At 40.4% G+C, this 16286-nt stretch overlaps 1 protein-coding gene across 2 annotated transcripts in view; it reads right to left on the bottom strand.

The window, feature by feature from the left end:
- The window catches only part of LRRC1 (leucine rich repeat containing 1), an 81788-nt gene that overhangs the window by 29178 nt on the left and 36324 nt on the right, over positions 1–16286 (bottom strand). For both annotated transcript variants that reach the window (XM_056856456.1, XM_056856457.1), the window contains exons 5-8: positions 8432–8488; positions 7856–7919; positions 4130–4204; positions 1979–2123 (exon numbers count right to left, since the gene is read on the bottom strand). In XM_056856456.1, coding sequence (XP_056712434.1) covers positions 1979–2123; positions 4130–4204; positions 7856–7919; positions 8432–8488 — 341 coding nt within the window. The remainder of the gene's footprint in view (positions 1–1978; positions 2124–4129; positions 4205–7855; positions 7920–8431; positions 8489–16286) is intronic.

Here is a 16286-nt window from a genome sequence, read left to right as displayed (position 1 = left end):
AGCTGAGTATTGATGACACTGCAGCTAAAAGCCCTTGATGACCTCTCCCAGTGGCTTCCTGTAAATATTAAACAGCACGACGGATAAGATTGAACCCTGTGGAACCCCACAGGCCAAAGGTCATGGGGCGGAGCAGGAATCCCAAAGCACCACCTTCTGGCATCGACCTTCTAGATACTCAAATTAGCATGACATGGTGTTCCTTCGTGCCAACACCAAGAGGCAGCCCAGTAGGTCAATTGTATCAAAGGCTGCTGAGAACCAGCAGAATAGCAGGAAATCAGCATTTAGTATTTTTCCACACTCCCTCTGACTAGTTCTCAATAGTTATCAACCAAGGCGACCAAATAAGTCTTTGTGCCAAATCCTGACCTAAAGCCAAACTGAAATGGGTCCAGAAAATCAGTCTCTTCTGGGTACCCCTGGAGCCTAAAAAGCAACCACCTGCTCTAGCACTTTACCCAAGAATGAATGTTTGGAGACTGGCCAGAAATTCTCCAATATGGTAGGGCTCAGGGAGGGGTTTTCCCCCCTCCAGAACAGGTCTAATCATGCCTTGAGCACAGGTGACACAACTCCCACTCTCAAGGAAGCATTACTACTCCACTTGCCCATTCAGCCAGCCCCCCTCTAGAAGCTTTTATCAACCAGTCATGGATAGAACAATGGAGAAGTTTAGGGACAACAAGCTAGTTGTGAATGAAGATGGTTACAGGCAACCAATAATTGAGGAAAGACACCATATTTTCTCAGTGATGAAAGGAAGTGGTAATATGGCAGTAGAATTTTGGGCAGAGACAGAAGGACTGAAGTATGACAACCAGAGCACAAACAAGAACTTTACCAGAAGGCACCATGAGCACAAGACACTTGTATTTTTTTCTTCCCAGAAATCATCACTCACCAACCACCACCACGCAAAACTACAGCAGTGCAGAACATTTATAATCATTCTACATGCTTATAACATTCTGGCTTGCATTTAATAAGATATTTGCTGACCATCTTGGAACATTCAGTCATTGAAAAGATCACATAGGTACAGTCACCTGGGTGAATGTATTATTTAAGTTGTCCAAGACAGGCACAACTTGGAATTGAACAGCCTGTTTATATAGTTTACAATCATTTCCCCCTTTTATATACTGTAGCCCTCAGCAGGAGTGGGATTGAAGGAAGATGGCTGACAGCCTGTAAACTCCAGGTCGAGTGTTTGTCCATCTCCTGTTAATTGGTAGTTAAAGTCTGGGTGTGGCCAAGAATGTGAGTGAAAGTAATTCCATAGCTTGCTGCCCATGGCCTTGGCTGACTAACTTGGCAGACACCAGCCCAGGATGTTTTGTATATTTGTTGGTTTTGTTCTTATACTGTGTTTCCTTTATACTTGTTTAAATTGTACTGTATGTTATAAGCTGTTTTGGGTCCCCACTGGGGAGAAAAATACATTAAATAAATAACTTTGACAATAGGGTGGAAGACTCCAACATCAGATACTTTTTAGTTCTGAATGGAATAAAACTGTAAAAGAAGAACTATGAACAAGAAGACATGGGGCTGTCACATATTTCTTCTAATGTATAGTTCCATCTGAACGTTTATTCTAACTCTACAACCCCCAAGGCCAGACATCTCATGCTCCATTATGTATATGGAACATTTCATTACATTTTTTTTCCTGTCCTTCCTTCAAGGAGCTCACAGCAATATACATGGTTACTCTTCAATTTTATCTTTACCTCAACACTCTAAGGTAGGTCTCCCTATTCATAATCCGACATTGTCAGAACAGTACAGAATTATATTACACTGGCTTTCAAACAACATCCATCTTATTGTCCCTCTCCTATGAACAATTAGTCCAACTTAGCTTTTGTGCCCCACCCATCTCCAATTAGCCAATGATGTGGAACAGGGGCACGGAAACGCTACTCCTTTGGAGCAGACACTCTTCTTTGTGTAATTTGAACTTCCCACTTACCTATGCCATCCGGAAGCACCTCTAGAAGATTCTGAGAGATGAGTAGGTCAGTTAAAGATGTCAGACCACTTATCTCTTCAGGCAATTTTTCCAGTTTGTTTTCAGAAATGTCCAAACATAGCAGGTTTTTCAGGCTTCCTATTTCCTACAAGACAACAATCTAAGTCACGTCTCAACATGCAACACCCAAAGAATTGACAAGTGTCCCATTACAAAACACTTGAGCTTCAATTCCTCCCTCTCTGCCATGAAGCAGTCTGTTTCTGAGGATCTCAGAAGTGACTCACCTTTAAAATGTATCAATGTGCAACACCTTGCATGTACTAACAGTCCAACTTAATTTGTTCTCAGGATTATGGGTGCAACCCAGCGCTGCAAACTAGTCATTCAACATGAAACAATACTCAATTCTGATTACTCATTTAAGGTTAAGGGACTTGGGTTCATGAATGCAACTTTCCCTTTCAAATGACCTAAGCAAATCTAGTCTTGCTGACTCATGTTTCAACAATGTAAATCCATTAGTTACTGGTACATATCTGCCTCTCTTATAGTACAAGAGATTTCTTGCAGAACAGCATTTTAACTCTCCTCTTGTTCAGTCTTAGCAGAAGTACTCGGTATATTATTCAGTATTTAAATTTTGATAACATTTTTTAAAAGTCTGAAGTCTGACTGTAAAATTAACACGTTATTTTTAATACTGTCCCTATAAAAGCACACCCTGACTGTAAGTTCCTGCCTACGCACATTCTGTCATGGATCAGCACTTCAATTATCACAACAGTCAACACTGCTGAATCAACACAGCTGAAAAGATGGTGGAACTGCAGACATTCCAAAACTGCAGCTCACTTCTGCTATGCAGAATGTCTCAGTTCTTCAGCTTCTCCCCCCACCAAAAGAACTGTATAAAGCTGCTCTTCACAAGAATATGAGACACTCTTTCACAGTGTTAGGATCCTGTGGGTGGGGGACTTCTTTCTAAAACCTAAGGAAGTACTACCGCTGAGCTTTCTAGTCTAATTACCTTTGGTGTCTACAAAGTAAGTACAGCCTTGTATACAAAACATCAATATTGCCCAGTAAAAGAACCAGCCTTAAAAGTTGCTTGCAACTCTTTCCTATTGTATCTTGAGGTAAAATCAGAAGGGATATCTGAAAAAAAAAATTACTACGGCAACTTCGTAGCAAATGTATATGGGGATCTGCCTTCCAAGCAACTAGAAGCACTACCAGGATTCCTTGCATCAACCAGAATTGCCTATTTAACCACACGGATTTTTAAATTGCTTCCTTGCTATCTCCAAAGTGCACATACCTTAAGAGTCAGAGTGAGGAAAAACGAATGTTTAAAAGGAGGAAAAATTATTACAGGAACAGGAAGACCAATATCAAATTAATGGCCCTCTGTTAAAAGCATACCATCAGATATATACAATTTTTTTTGTAATATTGAGACAACTTTCAAGTTAAATATGTGAAAGTCTGACTTTCATTCTGAGTATTCTGCATGGCTTCTTTGACAGAGAAAAAGCATTTGGACAGTTCTACTGGCCTACTTTACACGGCTATTGCAAGGATTGCATTGTAATGTACATGATGCACTCTCCACATTCAGAAAAGGAATTAAATACAGTTATCAAAAGATTCTCATGGCAAATTGATAACCCAAGCTATTTGTCTTTGTGACGCATGCCGGTTAAACATACCAATTCATATAGCATTACTTTTAACTGTTACAACAAAGTCTGGGACATCTTTTAGGGACCCTGTGCAACTCCCCAATTTCTGTGCTGCCCTCTCACTATCTAGTGCCCCTCTAGATTCCTATAGTCTGTACTGGGACCCCAATTCCCTCATTGACTTTCTTGCCCCACTAATGATTTTTTAATAACAAGATGTGGAGAAACTAGATCCAGATGTAGCAGGAAGTTTCAGGAGGAGAAACACATCCTTTCCTCACAAAATCTTCACCTTCAAAAAACATGTACAATTGCACAGAGATGAAACTGTACTGACAGGTTAAAACACATAACTTCAACCTGCACTTTATATTCTAGTGTTCTAAGTAAGTCTTATTTTTTTACTTCAGCAGAAGTGTCCAAATCAAATTAATTTAATTATAAAATGATGAGAACAGTATCTTACCTGAGGTAATTCAGCTAGCTGGTTTCCATCCAGCCAGAGGTCTTTAAGATTATAAAGTGCACCTATAGTTTCTGGCTGTAATAGAGGAAAGAAACATACCACAATTAATCTTAAAAAAAGAAACTCAAAGCTGTTACATAAAAAGCCTGGATAAAACTCAGCTATATTCAGCTAACGAGACTCTTCTACAATTATGAGGTTTTCATTTAATTATACCCAAATCATGTATTAAAGAAAATTTGACTCAAACCTATACAGAAAATTATAAGCACAAATAACCTGTATTTATTCAGTTCTTGACTGCTCAGCATTGTCACTAATTCGGCAATTCTCAGAATTCTTTTAATCTGCTGAGAGTATGGAACTTCAACAAGGTAACCTTGTATGTTCCAGGGTCAACTCTTGGCTACCTTAACCCACACACAGACACAATGAAGTTCCCAGGGATTTTCTTCAATCCAAGAAAAGAAATAATATTCTATACAACATCCACAGCTAAAGCTAGTTTATGGAAAGGAGCCAATTAAAAGTTTCTACTTGTTTTTGCTTGAGGATCTGGACTTCGACAAAGTGTGATACATTCAGACAATCTTTTTTTCCTATTTGGCAATTAGATGTGAATTAGCTATATAGCAGTCAATTTGAAACAATGTTTTCACTCAAATTTAGATGGGTATTAAACCTTGCAACTAGGGTTGCCAACTTCCAGGTAGTAGCTGGAGATCTCCTGCTATTACAACTGATCTCTAGCCGATAAGAGATCAGTTCACCCAGAGAAAACGGCCACTTTGGCAATTGGACTCTATGGCATTGAAGTCCCTCCCCTCAGGCTCCAAAACCTCCCGCCAGTGACGTAAAGGGTCCTGGAGACCCTACTTGTGCAACCCATTTAAACAATGACTTTAGCAGAGAAAAAAGGTATATATATGTTGCATTTCCTCAGCTTTTGAAAAGTGAAAGCACAAGGGTCTTTGGCAGCCTCTGAAGAAAAATAGACGTTGTTTCAATTCAATTCAAAAAAGATCCATATTATAAAAAATTACACATATGAACACACATAGGGCAATCATTTATGGATCTCACCGCAATTCTAACTCAATCTTTTTTCCACCACGCATTGTCCTTTGTACTTCACTAAGCCATTACACGTATTATGCATATAGTGGGAGGTCATTTGCTAAAATATAGGAGCCACTAGTAGAAGTAATTATATTAAAGAGGAGTGCAACAGGTTATGATTTACCATCATGACCTTCAGTTCTGTTGCTGGTACGTGCTTAAAATTACAGCTTGGATTCGTAGCTCCCTCTGTGTGAGTGGAAGGTACTTCCACTGGAAAAGACAGAGGGTTCACTGATCCCCTCCCACAGGTGAGCTCAAGGATAGAGTTGAGGAATATGCCAGAGCAGTCTGAAGGCATTAAAATGATGCTAATTAAGGGAACTAGCAATCACACATACACACACCCACACACAATGAATCTAAGGGCCCTCTATATATGCAATGGATAGTGGATCCAATTCTGTATTAGGTATGTATATAGAATTATGAATATCTAGCCAGAATTAAAATTCCTAGTAAATCACTGTAAGTTGTGTTCTATAAGTGAAATTAAGATGATCAACTTGAGATCCTGCAACAGTGATACATTCAAATGTAAGGACTTTTTCTGGTAGATGGAGGTATTTATGGCCAATTTCACCTCTTGTGTTTTCCTTCTGTGTATAAACTAGTATTTCAGTGTGGACAGGAGGAGGGAAACACTGAGATATTCTATTTCATCAGCCCAGTTGGAGTGAGATTCTTTAAAAAACAAAAACACTAATATCTGCATAACTTGGCAGCCCCCCCCCCAAGTATACACAAATCGCTGAGTTGTTTGTATGTTGACATATTTCTTTTTTTAACATGCTGATTCCAGTGATATTGGGGGAACCAGGAAAGAACAGACATTGGAATCTCAACCTTCCCTAAAGGGTTTGGGGGAGGGCATTTGATCTTGAAGTTTTATATTTTGGGATTTCATTGTTGTACCTTTTTATTATTTAAAAAAAGTTTTTTTAAATGCCGTTAAATGTAATGCAGGAAAGAAATCTGAACAAATAGTAACATTTTAAGTGACCTGACTCTAGATCAGAATTAAGAGAAAACCCCTCCGTTCTCAATGGTACTGTTAAGCTGCATTCAGACATCATGATCAAATGTGATTTATAAACGATGGTATTTTCAAGCCACTGTTAGGTGAGATGTTGAAAAGCACAGTCTAAACAAACTGTGGTTTGTTGACTAACACACATGCTAGTTTGAAATCATGTCTGAATTCACAAACCACAATTACTCAAGCAGCTCTAGCTCTCAGAGCCACCTGGCCAAAGATGGCAGTGTAAGGACAATGTTTTTTCTCCTAGAGGCAGGAAAGACAAGAATCACACAGACGGGGTACCACGTTTAAACTGGGATTTTTTATTTCTATAGCAGACAAACCAGAGTTTGTTGCACAATTGTGCCACGTGAATGCTGTATAGATTATGCTCTGAAATCAGAAATGTTTCACATTCATACTAATCGTTTCATTTTTGCTGTCACTAAGGACACCTAAACAAACAAACACTACAATTTTTGAATAGTTTAACTCAATCTTGGCTGAAAAGCAAGTTTTCAGGAAACAAAAAAGTACTCAAAAGAAATTTTTAAGAAACTTACAAATAGATGTCTGAGGTATTGTGCTAATAATTAAATCAGGTAAAGAGCAGGGAGATGTTTATACAGACCTGGGTCAACCCTCATATAGGCACAAAAATACAAACAAAACTAAACCTTACTATGGCAGAGGAAATGGCCACCATTTGGAAGGAGTGCTCATTCTCAATACAGGTGTAAAACAGGTGGAGTGGCCTCCCTATTCCACCTCGTTGTCACTGAAGGCAGATGCCTCCAATACCTATTGGTCAACAATGCTGGCTGCTGCCCTTCCTAGGGCTGCCTTCCTTGCTGCCACCTGCCTCTACTACTGTGTGAGCCAGGTAAGTGGCAGCAGGAGCAGGAAGCCCACTGGAAAGCCAGGCAAGTAGCAGCAGCACTGTGGGCATGCAGTAATATTAGGAGCCTCCCCCTCTCCCCATGAGCCAGTCAGATGGAGGAAACAGCGCTTCAGGCAGAAGGAGAAGGAATGGAAGACTTTTTCAGAGATTCAAACAGGTGGGGTGATGATATACCAGACGGGCTGACTGGCTGACAAGTGGGATGGAAGAATCGGAGATCCCCCTGCAAGTCTCCCAGCTTGTACAATTCTATTTACAGACAGCTTCTACAGTTCCCATAAGCAAGAGAAAGCTTTTATCTACTTCAGGCCTTTCAGAAGCAGAACAGACTGTCAGGTACTCAATGAGCTGTGAGTTAAGAACATAAGAACAGCCATGCTGGATCAGACTAAGGCCCATCAAGTCCAGAGGTCTGTTCACACAGTGGCCAACCAGGTGCCTCAAGGAAGCCCGCAAACAAGACAACTACAGCAGCACCATCCTGCCTTGTTCCACAGCACCTAATACATTCGGCATGCTCCTCTGAGCATTGAGAGAATAGGTATACATCATGACTAGTTCCAAGTACACCTTAGAAAACAATGTATGGGTGCACAACCACTGGCTTGGATGCTCTCGCTTTTGAAATACTACTGCTGCCATTTCTCAGATGCCAGCAAAAACCAGGGTTGGGGGGTGAACTCACCAAGTTGTAAAGTTCATTGTTTCCTAGGTCCAGCTCCTCTAGCCTTTGTAGCTGGGCAACTGACCTGGAAATGAAAAAGAACAATGTGTTTCCTGTGCAACATTTTCAGCAGTCCATCAGCAACAAGCTAGCGTATCTTTGGCTCTATTCAAGCATCATAAACAAGCAGTTTGCTTTACAAGTACATGAACTTGGCTTGCTGCCATGTCATCTTTCATTCCTCTCTGCGCATGGAGCACAACTGACAATTTCTTCTTTCTATATGTCTTCAAGCTGCAATTTGTTGAAATATCTGAGTGCGGCCCTGAACAAACTGGGGTTTATATGGAGGAAACAAACACTTCAAACTTCAGTTTGTCCAGATACCCACAGTAGGGCAAAACAGCAAATTGGCAATTGAAGGAAAAACCAAGAAATCTTCAGTTGTACTAGATGCTCACATGCACAAGCATAGTAACACGTGAAGTTTCTGCACATCATAAGCAAACCCTTGATTGTTCACAACATCTAGTCTTAATATGAAACAAATAGGAAATATAAAATCTGTTAAGGAAAATATTGATTTGCGATACTTACTCTGGTAAATAGGTCAACAAATTCTCTCTTAATTCCAGTGATGCCAGGTTATAAAGGCTAAAAGAAAATAAAAGAAACAGCATTACCCTTTTCTAATTTTTTAAAAAGGACATTTATTCCAAAGGAAAAGTGCTGCTAAAATTATGAAGAATCTATATATCTAATTCTCAATTCTCAGCATAGCCAAAGCTGTGGATATTTAATACCGAGACACCCAAGTTCAAAGTCCCTGTCTACCATGGAAGCTCACTAAGATTCCACATTTCAGTATAACAAGAAAAAGCACCAACTTTATAAAGGTGCCATGCCTCATGATTTAAGATCAAGTATGTAGCCAGCTATGTTGGACTTTCAGTCCCTTACCATGATACCTGGATTCACTGCTGAAGAGGATTGTACATGTAATCACCCAAAAAAAAAAAAAAAACCTGATCCAACTTTCACTACTTATTGATAGCTGAAAAATATTAATATATGTACACTGATAACCTATCCTAGTTCCTTGACAATAAACTCTCATGAATATGTTCGTTTCCACTTCAGAGAAATAAAGACTAGTAACCAGTGACTGAGTACTTGAACACCACATAATAAAATTATGCTTAGTTGTATCCAAAGGTGCATTTTATGAGTATAATGCAGTTCTGTTTGCACAAAGGGGGCAGGAGGCATAATATGAGTGCCTTCTGTTAAGTCTTCCTTCAGCAGAGAAATGGAGGACGTCTTTTTGACACAGACTTCCTCTGAGGAAGAAAGTCCCTTTCTGTTGAAGGAAGATCTGGAAGAGAGCCACAGAAACTAATCCAGGATTTCTACAGATTTTGCAGCTGAGCAGCAGTTTCTGAACTGTACCCATTGCTGTTTTCCAAGGATCCTCAAACCCCAAAGAGTAGCTCTTCAAGTTGTATGGTGGGCTACAGTAGACAAAGTGAAGCTGAAAAGATCTGCTCCATGCATCATGATCTGTGCAATTCTTTGGAGCCAATCCATTCAACTGATGAAGATCTGTATTTCTTACAGACTTATGGAAAGAGAAATTTTAATATTGCTTAGCAGAGGTTCCCAAACTTTTTGAGTCATGGAACACTTTTCAGGAGAAATTCATCAGGGAGCACTAATTTTCACCTAGCACCTACCATATATACTCGCGTATAAGCCGAGTTTTTCAGCCCAAAAAAAGGGCTGAAAAAAGCCAACTCGGCTTATACGCGGGTCAATATGGTAGGCGAGGGGAGGGGGGAGAGGGGGAACTTACCGCCGCCGCCATCCCGCATGCCTTCTCTGCGGCCTGGGAGCGGCCAGCGGGGCCTTCCTGCGCGCAGGCAGGCCCCGCGGCCACACCCGCCGCCCCTGCCTCTCTGCGGCCTGGGAGCGGCCAGCGGGGCCTTCCTGCGCGCAGGCAGGGCCCCGCGGCCGCTGCCACCTCTGGCCTGCGTGCCTTCCCTGCCGCCACCTCCAGTTGATCAGCGGGCCTCGTCCTCCCGGTGAGTAAGGGGTTCAGGGGCTCTTCTCCCTCCCCCCAGGGTGGCGCTGGGGTCAGGGTGGGTGTGGCGGGCCCGGGAGAGGGTGGCGCTGGGGTCGGGGTGGGTCTGGAGGGCCCGGGAGGCCCTCGGCTTATATACGGGTGCCTAATTTTTCCGCATTTTTGGGGTAAAATTAGGCACCTCGGCTTATACATGAGTATATACGGTATATACTAAACTGAATGACAGTAGTATTTTTCTTTCCAATCTCTTCACGGAGCACAAGGAGATGTTTTGCGGAGCACCAAGTGCTCCACGGAGCTTAGAGTGTATCCTTTTGAATAAGAGTCGGAAGTGGCTGTTCAGATTTGTTAAGCACTGATCTATTGAGAAACTAAGTAAATAACACAAAAAGAAAATAGGTTAATAGGGATAAATTCTATTTGTATATATGAATATATATATATATATATGATTTTAAATATGATTTTATAAATTATACAAGTGTATGATTTATATTTATACATTGTTTTTGTTTTCTTATTGAACAACAGTTAAAGAAGAAAATGCAACGATAAAATTTATAATTTTAGGGACATTCCCTTATATTTCTCATTGTTAGAGGACTTTCCCTAAGCCATGGCCTTAGTTCTACAACAAGGTTTAGAGACTGCTGTACAAAATGTTTTAGCTGCTGTTCATACTGAGGTTATTTTAAGCCATTCCACATTTTAGTAGCCTTTATCCCAGAAATACCATGTGGGCCTTTGTTGTAATATGAATATAAATTTACTTACTGGATTCATAATTATGACATCAGGGGTTACAGAAGTCACAAGAGGCTCAATTAAGTAGTTTATCATCAAGAAACCAGGGTAGATTAATCAAGTATATGCCCAGCTAGTTGAAACTTCCCATTTATGGAGTATTCATCATGATAAGTGACATTACACAGCTAAGCTTTTCACTCACAGGCTTTTACTAATATCACCATAGTAACATTCAGTTTTTTTCAGGGTTTTATTTAGGACTAAATGGAACACAAGGAATCGGACATTATCCCAATGCTATAATCTCTTTAATCCTCCAATCTTGCAAAACAAAATAAAAACAGAAATATGGCTATATTTCCTACATCACAGACGCCTCTGCCTTGTACAACAATGAATTCAGAGGATATCCCAATTAGTCTGCCAAAGAAATACATGCAAGAAGCATTTTGCAGCATCTTAAAGAGTGATAGTTTTACAGTGGAATGGTCTTTTGTTAACTACCCCATACACAGATACCATCGATCTCTGTGTGTGTGTGTGTATACACACACACACACACACACATATGATACAGAGGCAATTTTGTAAATAGTGGGGCCAAAAAGGAAACAAAATGCAAGGTTATACCAGTCAAAATGTACAATGCAAGAACAGAGTAACCATTCACCACTACCACCTGGTAATTACTGACATAGCAGATAACTATGCTGGTCTGTTAAACTGTTCTAAATACTTATTAAGAACAACTAGAAAATTACAGGTAGTGAAAAAGCTTTGAAATTCCCCAGAAGTCTCACTCAGTCTGGATGTTTCCACTAGATATCCTGAAATGTCTTTTCTCTCCTCCCAACCCCCCATTTTTAAATCAGTATTATTTAGAGAGGCATCCAGCCTAAACAAGAACATCCTCAGTATTTTGTTTTAACTCATGGGTGCACGCAACACACAGTCCATGGACCACATGGGTCCTAGTGCAAAACCGTTGAGTGGCTTCAAGTCCCCTCCCATGTGGTCGGCAGGTATTCCAACCCCTCTCCCCAAAACTTTTCATCACATTCCTGCTCTGGGATGCATGGGGAAGTCTCCCCTCTTATGAGGGATGGGGTAAGAATGCTGACTCTCAGCTTAGAGTTCTGGCTTATATTGTATCTCACAGCACGGATGTGGTAAAGGGCCGGTGCATGGGGGGGGGGGGTCAAAATACTGACTCTCAGCTGTTTCATGGACTGAAAGGTGCTTCCCATAGGGCAGCTCTGGTACCATCATGAGATAGCCCCCTTAGTTCCAGTCAAGATCCATTATGGTTTATGTAAATCTGAGCTGTACACAACTCAATTTTAATTGGACATAAAAAGCTGTTGTAGTGGAGTCAGCAGAGCAATAAAAACAAGACTAAAGAAGAGTATTACATTTTGCATGGGGAAAGATTTTCTAATGACCTCTTGTTTAGCGATTTCATTCCAGAGCTTCCCTTAGAAGGCTACAATCACTGTTGCTTATTTAAACTGAAAACTGGTTAACATACAATCTTAAGTCTGCCATGACTTCTCCTGTTGCATATTCCCTGCACTCTATTATAACCACTTACTAACTCAGACATGTGGAGGTTGCACCACATACCATGGTGGCCAAACCAAATTCAGAATGATACCTGATTCCTCCTCCCCCCACAGCCCTTTTTCAATCCCACTGCTTTCTGCTCATTTAAGCAGCATGCAACAGCTGAGTATGTACTTATCCCTACTCTTCCTATAGTACATCTGTTGAAAGCACAGCAGTCTCATTTCAGGCTGCTGTGTTAGCATGCCTTAGTCATTCTGCAACTCTGGCACAGGTTCTAACATGATGCGATAGTTCTTGACCAAGATTATTTACAGTAATTCAACAGTACTGTACATGAGGGTCTTTTAAAACGCTATAGATGTATGAAATTTAGAACATCCTGCCTGTGGTATGTTTTACCATAGAACTCTACTGTTCAGCAGGGTTCCTTTTTAATAAACCCTAAGCCACTACAGGAATGTTACTGATGAGAATGTGAAATACAAAAATTTTCAATTAAAAATGTGATGCTAACAAAAATAATGCTAAAGTATATACGCATTTGGAACACTGTGTGCAATTGTGAATACTATCTGGGCACTGTAATGGATAAAAAAATGAAACTTTCCTTCAAAGCTATGTTTTTGAAGAGTTTCAATGCTGAGCAAGAATGTAGCCAAGCCAACTTAGGGAGGATGCAACTTCTGAAGTAATTACAATTGTTTTTCTCAACATTCCAAAAGTCCTCCTTGCTCGAAGTATGAGACCAATTAGAAGCCCGAGGGGATTACATTTCAAAACATGCCCTTTTTGGAAGAACCAAGTTGTTAGCCCTGTTACAAATCAGAACTATGTTTCTATTTGGTGATTTCTCGTTCAAATGTGAATATTTTAAGTGTAATTATGTTGCTACATATTAAAGCACAACCCCATAAATTTCCCACCTAACCTGAAAAACTGCAACTATGGAGAACTAAATTTCTATGACTCTATACCTGAAGTAGATCACTGCTAGTTAAATACTGTGCCTGACGAAAATCTCAGTGGCTATCTCCTATTTGCATAAAGCAGAGACATAATGGAAGCCGGGATGCACTATTACTAATCCAGTGACTGTAGCAGTTTAAAGGTAGAAAATCTCGGAGCGAAAAAGGCCAGATGCCACCACATCGTACATTCATGACCTATTTCTCTGACTGATACTGCAATCCAATGCAAAGTACCTCCACTGATTTCAATGGGCTTAGACTAGAGTAACTCTGTGCAGGATGGCGCTATAAGAGATTAATCTCTCCACCTGTAATTTTTTTTCTTGTTTTTGCACCAGGTTACCTATCACAGTTGAGTCTGGCAATTCTTAACTTTCACTATGGAAAAAGTTTCAGTTATTTTAGCACTGGAAAGAAAATCTTGAAGCAATTGTACTTTGTGGCTTATGGATCAGTTCACATTGTAGCAATTTCGGAGACATTATACTCCCTTTGGGAGTTCCGGTCAGGTAAGATTGATTTACACCACTGGGCTACAGGTGGCAACAGGCTTCCTATAAAGTTGGTGACATCAAGGAGTTACATAGACATGGGAGACAGAATTGTGAAGTAAGGGATAGACATGGTTACCCTTAAGGCCAAGTCTCAACAGAAGGGCATACATTTTTTTAAATCTCACATTGTCAAAAACAGTTTGTGCCCAGTTCTATTACTCTTTTCAAATGCTGAATGGCTAGAATTCAACAGTATATTTTTACAGATATAATCTTGAAGATGCTGGGTGATTTCAGGTGATACATTAAGCATATATCGGGGACGTGCTCTGGACTGGTCCAAATCATACTGACAGACTGGACCCAAAGGGTTGCCATCACCAGCCAGCTGTTATCTGTGTGGGACCTGCACTGTAGGGTTTCACAGGGCGCAGTTCTATCCCCCTCATTCTAGTCAACTTCTATGTAAAGCCCTTAGGAGAAATCATTCATAGTTTTGGGTATCATCAATATGCTGATGACATCCAGCTCTATGTGACCTTATCTAAATCTCCTGGCGCTGTTGTGGAGATCCTGAATTTCTGCCTGCCCCCTGGAGTTACATGGCTGTGAGTGAACAAATTGAAATCAAATCCTGACAAGACAGAAGTAATGATGGTTGAAAAGGTAGAAATCTTGAAGGATGTAGTGCTTCCCACCTTCAGTGAGGTTTATCAACTTTATCAACCACTTATGGGTTATACCGAATCCAACATTATTGCTGGAGACATTAATGCAGCTGCAAAAAAAATGCTATCTACTGACTTAGTTTAGCCAGGAAGACGGTCCCCTAAACTTGGCTAATCTGGCCACGTGGATCCATCCAATGGTAACATTGAGACTTGGTTACTGTAATGCACTCTACGTAAGTCTCTTCAAAGTCAACTCAGAGTCTCTAGTTGGTGCAGAATGTCACAGATAGATTATTATCAGGAACAAGGTGAAGCATGCGGGAGGGAAGGCAGAATGGTATAGCCTGATCTTATCATATCTCAAAAGCTAAGCAGGGTCAGAATTTGGATGGGAGATAAAAGAAGACTCTGCAGAGGAAGATAATGGCAAACCACCTCTGCTGCTCACTTGGCTTGAAAGCCCCTTGCTGGGATCACCATGTCAAAAAAATATTAACTTGAGCTGCAAAACTGGTGCTAATCAAATATATGCAGCCACTATGGCTAAGATTAAATTAACAAAAACCAATGACACAGTATGTTCTCATGGCATTGTATATGTCATTTGTTACTTTACAAATGCTTTAACAACATATAGAGTTGCCATCCGTTGCACTTAAAACTCAGCGTGCAACCCTTACTCACATGCATGTATGACACAGCAAGTACTAACAGTTCAACACAATACAAGAAAATATGTTATGTCAATAAACAACTATCACAAGACAGGATTCCGGTATATCTGCACAGAAGTGGTGCATTGGTATCAGCCCCATTCTGTAGTCACTACATTGGTAGCTCATCAGTTATCAGGTTCAATTCAAGGCTATAACATACAAAGTTCTTCATGGCCTTGGACCCTTATATCTGCAGGAGTGCCCACATTTTTACTTGGGTTTTAATTTCTGCCTCCTAATCCTATTATATTACTTAGTTGATGTTCCATCCTATTAACTGCATCAATTTATACTGTGTAATCCACCTTGAGTCTCAGTGAGAAAGGTGGACTATAAACAATGAAAATGAATAAATAAATGCCACAGGATTGAAGCAGACTACCTCGTGTGGAATACTTTGCTTCATGGGTTGCTCAATCCCCAAAGGCAGATGACTGGTTGTTTTGCATAGTCTGAACAGCAAATGTTCACACAGCTTGCTAAAAACGACCTAAATTCTACTACCAATGGAAACAGTGGAATGATTTATTAATGCCTCTGCTCACTATGTTGCAAATGCCAGAAAAGTGTCACACATAACGAGGAAGCTTGAACAGTCTTAGCTTCTACAAGCCTCTTGAAAAATAGACCATAAGTGGCTACTTCCCCTCATAACTGAATTCATGGACAATTATCCAATACCCATTAGTTCACAGTATGGACAGAACATTGACCAGAAGTCAGACCAAGGAGTGGTATGAACTTTTGTAGCTCTACTAATGGTAAAGCCTTCCTCCAAAACAAAGCATGTTTGGGGGCAGAACAGGCACATTCCACCAGTACAAAGTTCCTTGCTGTGGTGTCTTGAATCAGAGGAAGACTCCACTGTTACTGGAACAAAAACATAGGATTTATATCTTTGTCAGCACAACTACCGAGTGGCTACAAGATACACTAAATTGCATTTTCCTTCCTATGCCTGTCAAGTAAAATTATAGTTCATTTTGACCAATGAAAGTGTTGGGATATGAACAATGTTTCTAGTTATGGCAACTCAGCACAGTGAACTATCACATTATGTGTGGTATGAATGGAAGTATTAATTTGGGGTCTGAAGCCATAGCTGGTTTTGGTCAGCTCGCCATGGATTACACCATGCACTTGCATTACTAATTTCACTGATCTTTTTGTAAACACGGCTATTTCTAGGGAGGTATGCAGGACATGC

This window comes from Euleptes europaea, chromosome 10, assembly GCF_029931775.1.
Source record: "Euleptes europaea isolate rEulEur1 chromosome 10, rEulEur1.hap1, whole genome shotgun sequence".
Classification (NCBI taxonomy): domain Eukaryota; kingdom Metazoa; phylum Chordata; class Lepidosauria; order Squamata; family Sphaerodactylidae; genus Euleptes; species Euleptes europaea.
This window is presented reverse-complemented; position numbering and strand designations above follow the sequence as displayed.